The sequence below is a fragment of the Argentina silus genome, assembly GCF_951799395.1.
Source record: "Argentina silus genome assembly, chromosome: 14".
Taxonomy (NCBI): domain Eukaryota; kingdom Metazoa; phylum Chordata; class Actinopteri; order Argentiniformes; family Argentinidae; genus Argentina; species Argentina silus.
In genome coordinates this window covers 3,377,501-3,385,000 of record NC_139668.1, presented here as the reverse complement: position 1 = coordinate 3,385,000, position 7,500 = coordinate 3,377,501, and the positions used below count along the sequence as shown (strand labels likewise).

The window sequence follows — 7,500 nt, the reverse complement described above, 5'->3', positions numbered from 1 at the left end:
TATATATATATATATATATATATATATATATATATATATATATATATATATATTTATTCTTAGAATTGTAGAGATCCTAATAGCAAGCTTAGGTCTACTTGTGTGTGTGTGTGTGCGCGCGTGTGTGTGTGTGTTTCTGCGTGCATGGGCGTACAATCCCACAGAGTTCATCTCCATACCCCTACAAGGACAGTCAGAATTTGCACAGCGTTTTTAAATCATTCGACTCACGAACGAGGCCCCGACCATCACCAACTCCTGTCCTCCCCTTCAATCAGAATCTGTGTGAGCCACAAAGACAGCCCCGGCGATAATGATGTTGTGTTACCGCTCACGCACCCACCCAGGGCTCACTATCTGGCAACGGCACCCCCAGTTTTAATCAGTTGGCCCAGCGGTGGCACGTTATCTGGCAGGATGTCCCCCCCCCCCGCTCCCAGTGTAATCTGCAGTATCAGCATCCGCTCACTCGCCTGTTCGCCTCGCTGGCCCAGATAAAACCGCCTCAATTACTCCGTGCTACCCAAAATAGGAGGGGAAGAAAGAGAGGGAGGAAGGGAGGGAAGAGGAGGGATAGCGGAGGAAGATATTACCTAGGATTCTCCTCCGCGGGATGGTTGGCCAGATAGAGTCGGAGGCATGCATTATCCGTGGTTATTATCATTCATATCATCGGTTCGTTCAGAGAGAAAGCGTCCTGTCGCCCCCACACACGCACCTGGCTTTAGATATTCCCATACGTGAGGGGGTGAGGGAAGGGGGAGGAAGACGGGGAGGGGGGGGGGGGGGGGGGGGAGGAGGGGGAGAGAAGCTGGGACTAGAAACTTGCCACAGATACAGTTCCCATCTAAAGTACATGATAATATGCTGTGGGGGCTTGATCTGCCTCTGTGTGTGTGTGTGTGTGTGTGTGTGTGTGTGTGTGTGTGTGTGCGCGCGTGTGTGTGTGTGTGTGAGGTGATAGACAGCTCAGTGTGTGATAGAGGGAGAAGAGGGTGAGTGACAGAGTGATTAAGCGAGTCAGTCGGTGGGTTGGGAGAGGCTACGAGAGTGTGTGCGTCATTTATTGTTGTAAACCAGAAACAGGTTTTAATTGAATAGCAGTGGAAGTCAGTCAGTCAGTCAGTCATTGATTTGAGCAGAAAGCAACGCTATGGTGTACACTGTGATCGCCTGCTCCTGTGCTTACTATATGTCATAGTCACGTTCAGCGTCCCCCCCCTTCTGACATCTTTAACTCACTTAGTTGGAAAGTGTGTATAGACTTTGTGAGGATAGTGTGTGTAGGTGTGTGAGGATAAGTTGTGTGTGAGTGTATGTGTGTGCGTTCCATCTGTGCAGTGTGAGGCCCCAGTATGAGGTAGAAGAGGAGAGACAGCTGCCTGTGAGCCTGTCACCGTGCGTCTCAGCAGGAGGCTGACAGACAGTTCAGCTCATCAACAAACCACCTGAGACAAATACACTCACACACAGAGAGACACACTGTGTACACACACACACTGTGTACACACACATACTGCACACACACACACACACACACAGAGACACTGTGTACACACACATACTGCACACACACACACACCTATCAACACCCTAACAGCAGGGGGCTTATCCCTCTCTCACTCACACACACACACACTCACACACACACACACACACACACACACACACACACACACACACACACACACACACACACACACACACACACAAACACCAGCAGATATGAGGGGAAGGAAATGAAAGGGGCTGAAGAAACAATGTTCTTTTCTTTCTTCTGCCACCTCTGTCTGAAGAGTCTCTCTAGAGGCTCATAAGTGTTAAAAAGGAGACTTTGAGTCCAGCAGTTTACTCTGATTAACTGAGAATGTATGTGTGCGTGCGTGCGTGCGTGCGTGCGTGCGTGAACTGTGTGTGTATGTGTGTACTGTATGTGTGTGTGTGTGTGTGTGTGTGTGTGTGTGTGCATGTGTGTGTGTGTGCGGTCAATCTACTAACCATCTGAACAAACGTTAAATGTACTGTTTGCGCGAACATGAAGTGTGTCTTTATAGACTCCAATTAAAACTTGAGGTAACCAATTAAAATTCTCATCACCGGGTGACAAAGCGTCTTAAGTGTCTGGGTCTCATGGAAAGTTGCTTGATGACTCAATTCATGTCGTGGTTGGTGAAGCCATCACTTCTCATTAGGCGTTCTTAAAAAGGACGTGCCTCAAAGGGAGAACGAGGTGTTTAGGATCCTTGAGGTGAAGGCACATTGGTTCATGGGGAACTAGAGAAGCTCTCTGCCAGCCTGTCTGTCCGTGCCGTGCAAATGTACTCACACAGGGATGTCTGTTTACACTCCGAGTTAAAAGTCACCCGTAATACATCTTATACACAAACCGCCTCGCACAAACCACCTCACACACACACAAACCGCCTCGCACAAACCACCTCACACACACACAAACCGCCTCCCCTGTCAGTGCAAACTAAAATGTGCAGTAAATGCAACTTGTCTCGCACGCACGCACGCACACGCATGCACGCACGTACGTACACACGCACGCGCACGCACACACGCGCACACACACACGCTACACTCATACCGACCACCCCTGGTTGTCCCTGCTCCCCTAACTTTCCGTACCCTGACCTCCCACCCTCCCCTCCCCTCCTCCCTCTCTCCCCCATCCTGGCCCTCACCTCCGGTAGGAGTCCAGAGCCCAGACTGTGCCTCTCCACAGGCACAGGGCATCTAAAGCAAACCAAATAAATCCTCTGAAGATATTGAAATGTCAATCCCTGACCCACAGCTCTCCTCCCCCCTTCCCCTTCCCTCCCTCCTCCTCCTCCCCCTTCTCCTCCCCCTCTCCCTGCTCCCCCTCTCCCTGCCCCCTTTCGTGTTCATCTAAAGGACTTTAAATATGCCACTGGGGGATAAACCACTGGGTTGGATACCATTTTGGGGCTTCTCTCGCACACACACACACACACACACACACACACACACACACACACACTCATACACACACACAAATCCGGGGCGGGAAGTGATCCCAATTTACTCCACACGCAACCTTCCGCCCTTCTCTTTCTCTCCCTCCATCCCTGCTTTCACATCCCCTTGGGGCCTGGAGGGCCCAGATAAATCCAACCTCTCTCCCTATCCAGGAAAAATCCCTTCTGTCAGGGTAGCCTGTGTGTGTGTGTGTGTGTGTGTGTGTGTGTGTGTGTGTGTGTGTGTATGCGTGTGTGTGCGTGCGTGTGTGTGTGTAGGTGTGCGTGGGTGTGCGTGTGATATATATATATATATGGTATGTGCACATGTGTACAGTCCCTGAAAAGCTCTGGAGTCTTTTCAGAGCCCCTGCAGAGCCTAATTGAACTGAGATAGGGCAATAACCACATATGGTCTCGCTAGGAGCCTCAGCCTGGAACTGAATGGCCTCTATTCCCTGTATCAGATTAGTGCAGCAGTGGAGAGGCCAAAGCATGGTGCCCCCACCTCCGGCTAACACCTTTACTGATCATAGGGAGCCCCATAAAGAACTGCACGTGTGGGAGAGTGGGAGGGAGAGTTAGAGAGAGAGAGAGAGGGGGGGGGGGGGGGTGAGGGCAAGGAGAGAGGGCAAGCGAGCAAGAGGGAGAGAGAGAGGGAAAGTGTGAGGGGCCAGGTGAGAGTGCAAGCGAAAGGAGGAGAGAGAAAGAGAGGTGGGTGAGAAGGAGAGAGGGTCAGAGAAGGAAAGAGAGGCAGAAAGGGAGGGAAAGGGTGAGGGCAAGGAAAGGGTGCAAGTGAGCAAGAGAGACAGAGAGAGAGAGAGAGAGAACAAAAGAGAGGAGTAAGAAAGAATGAGTGAGAAAGGTGGAGAGAGAGAGAGAGAGAGGGAGAGGGAGAGAGAGAGAGAGAGAGGGAGACACACAAACACACAAATAACGAGCGAGAGGGAGACAGAAAAAGAGAGAGTGAGGGAAAAACAGTAAGAGAGCAGAGGCATCTGTTCAAAGTCACTAATGCAGTATTCATAAAGGTCAGTTGTGTTTTTTATGGCATATTGTCTCGGGGTACACCAAGGGCGTCAGCGCGCTTAACCTTCTGGGGAAGCTGAGGGGGGGGGGGGTTTGGTCACGCTTTTCTGCTCCTCGCCCAGTCCACGTGCCATACACACACACACACACCAGAACTCCACAAATAGCCACATCACCACCAGACAAGAGTTCTAGAGCCAAAGAGAAACACAAAAACCAAACCAGCATACAGTAGCTCTCAACAGAACAACCCAACAAGCCTTCTCCAATCCAACCAACATATTGGTCAAATCCTCCTCAATCCCCCCTGAACCACTAAACCAACACCAAAGGACACGTCTCCTAACAGGCCGCCATAGCCCTCCCTTCACTCTGAGCCATGACAGCCGTTGAGGAGACTGAGAATGAGGGGAGGGAGGGAGGGAGGGAGGACGGGAGGAGTTCGGCGCCGCTTTCCAAGGATGGCGGGTCTTTTAACCTTGAGGTGTAGTTTTCCCACTGACTGATTTATACTTCCATTGCCTCGACCGGGGAACGAGGGAGCGTTCTACAGAGTGAGTTCTACAGAGTGGATTAGCCTAAAATATGCACAGGGCGATAAACGCACAGCGTTTTATACGTCTCTCCTTCTTAATGTATAAGAGCCCGGGGGCGGCTCTCTGGAATGCACACCATGGAACAGACCTCCACTCTCAGGACCAGAGAGATTTATGGCTAAATTAGTGGGGTGGTTGGGAGGAGAGAGAGAGAGAGAGAGAGAGAGAGAGAGGAGAGAGAGAGACAGATCCGAAAGATAAAGAATGTGTAAAAAAAAAAATGGTACGCACACGCGCACACGTGCGCACGCACACACGCACGCACACACGATTTAACAGAGCGTAAAGTTGTTGTAGCTGGAGGTGGACAGAGCTGGGGACAAGTGAGATCAGTGCAGTCGATTGTCCGTTATACACAGAACAGTGAGGATTGTGGAGTCGCTGTCTGCCCGACTGCTCGCCTGCCTGCCTGTCTGTCTGTCTGTCTGTCTGTCTGTCTGACGCTTCTACTTCTTAAGTGCCTCAGTAAATGGAGAGATTACAGTACTCAGACTGAATTCACCATCGACAACTTCTTATTTCAGGGCCAAGAGAATGCTATGTTCCTTTATCTAAGAGAGATAGCAACGTGACCCAGAGTGGAAGTGTTGTGAAGTGTATCTACTGAATTGTGTAATGGTGAACTTGTCAGTGCTTGTGTGTTTTTAAAGCAATGCTCCACTGTTTGCTCCATCTTATAGCGCTACTTTCAAGGTCATATAACTAAGACATTTGTGAAAAAAACGTGAAAATGATTGACAGAAGTAGTTTGCCTTGAGCAAGGGTTATTGCAGTATGCTTAGTACTAGTAGTATGCTCTCCAGGGATGAAAATAAAATGTACTTAAATACAAATGTAATTACATTGCAATACGTTGGTAAAGTGGAACGTCACTGGAGACACAAAGAAAGTTCAGCGCTGCAAAACATGAAAATGGAAATATTTGGTTAATGTACTCCCACCATAATATGATTGAATATTCGTCATTATTATAGCTGTATTTACAATATCTTATCAGTACCTTTCTTTACAAGCTTGCGATGTTTGTCTCCAGATATTTTCGTTGTCATGGGATTCTTTGATTGTGATGCAATCACTTTACCAGCGTATTCAATATATTTCTCATAAATATCGTAAAATACCACTAAGTATATTGAGCCTAAGTATATGTATTTTAAGTATACTAAAATACAACTTAACGGCATAGAAATTCGAAGCATACATTTTAAATAATATATTTAGGTGCATAGTGAATACATTTTCAGTATACTAAAGAAGTACAGATATATTTGAATACTCTTGAAACACACTTACATAAAAGTCAAATAAAAGTCAAATTTAACAGAAGTGACCATTTCATTTGGAAACTAAAACTGACACATTTTACATTCAGTTGGCAAAGTAGCGTTGAATTTGAGTGTTTTTTAAAAAAAATATGGCAATTCTGACAGAAATGGAGAAAAATGGAAATAGATGATCAATACATAGAAGCAGAAGGCCGTACAAGGAGGCTGGTGGGGGGTAGAGCCAGTAACAACTTGCCTTGCAACCCGCAGACCGCTGGTTCAAATAGCGCTGCGGACAACAATATTAGCTAATTATTGTTGCTAATGCTAATGTTTGCTAATGCTAATGTTTCCTAATGCCTTCCCCTGACAACGTACCCTAACCTTAACCACTCAAAGTTAATGCCTAATACTGCCTAACCGCTACGCAATTCAAAGTTAATAAAGATTCTTCTTACAGTCTTCTTAAGTCACGCAAATAAACGGACCCTCACAGTGTATGTTGACGTGTCAACCAGGACCCGCAATTGGGAACGTGTACTCTCATGTATAAGCACACGATTTAATTAGGAGACTGTGTTGATTATCCTATACATTCCAGTGCACGCACACGCACACACACACACACACACACACACACACACACACACACACACACACACACAAGCTGTTAGGTCAAGCCCATGCAGATATTGAACCGCAATTTGTAATTGGACAGCATTTAACCCAGAGCACTGACACACACAGACGCACGCACGCACGCACACACACACAAACGCACACGCACACACCACTGCACGCAAAAACATACTTCCAGTTAAACATTTGCTCGTAATGAAGCCATTATGATAACTTAACTAAGTGCTGCTTTTTCACTTTTTTAAGTGCCATTTCATTCCAAATTTGCATTCATGTAAAAACTCCATTCATAATGCATTATATTTTCCTTTTCTAATTAACAATTAGAATACAAAACACGCTGTCTCCAGAAGCTTATTTTCCTCAATATAATGTAGCAAATGAAAACTATTTCACAGACACTTGGCGCTTGTGAAATATTAGCCGACAGTCATCAGACGTATAGCGAGGGTGTGTATGGAGTGGGGTGAAGTCGTTTCACAGTTGAGCTCACGCAGTATCAGTTGTGTTTGTGTCCGTTGACGGGGACACTTTGCTGAGTATTTTTTTAAAGCCTCTGGCTAATGGCTTTGTGAAGGGTGTTGATGAAAATGAGATGTCTCCACTGCTAGACTCTTAGCTCTTCTCTCTGTGTGTCACGCTGGGTGGGTGTGTGTGTGTGTGTGTGGGGCTAAAGCATGTTGCCTTGCCTTGCCTTGATGAAGTGTGTGTGTGTGTGTGTGTGTGTGTGCGTGTGTGCGTGTGTGTGTGTGTGTGTGAGCAGTTCTGTGAGAATGCGCATAGTACAGTTCATGTGACATGTGGGTCTCAGCAGTGCTTTTTGATCTGTTCTATGAAGTCAGATTGTAGCATACATATGCTTATATATACCCGTGAATGTGTGTGTGCATGTGTGTGTGTGTGTGTGCGCGCGTGCCTCCACGCGTCCAGAACCTCCCCTCACCTGGCAGACTGGTCGACACGTTCACCTGGGCGTAGAACCTCTTG

General features: G+C 47.3%; 1 protein-coding gene across 1 annotated transcript in view; it reads right to left on the bottom strand.

Annotated features, from left to right (window-relative positions):
• The window catches only part of epha10 (EPH receptor A10), a gene marked incomplete at both ends in the record, with an annotated part of 118,713 nt that overhangs the window by 26,524 nt on the left and 84,689 nt on the right, over positions 1–7,500 (bottom strand). Inside the window, one exon of the mRNA XM_083684410.1 lies at positions 7,457–7,500. This exon is cut by the window's right edge and continues 286 nt beyond it. Coding sequence (XP_083540536.1) covers positions 7,457–7,500 — 44 coding nt within the window. The remainder of the gene's footprint in view (positions 1–7,456) is intronic.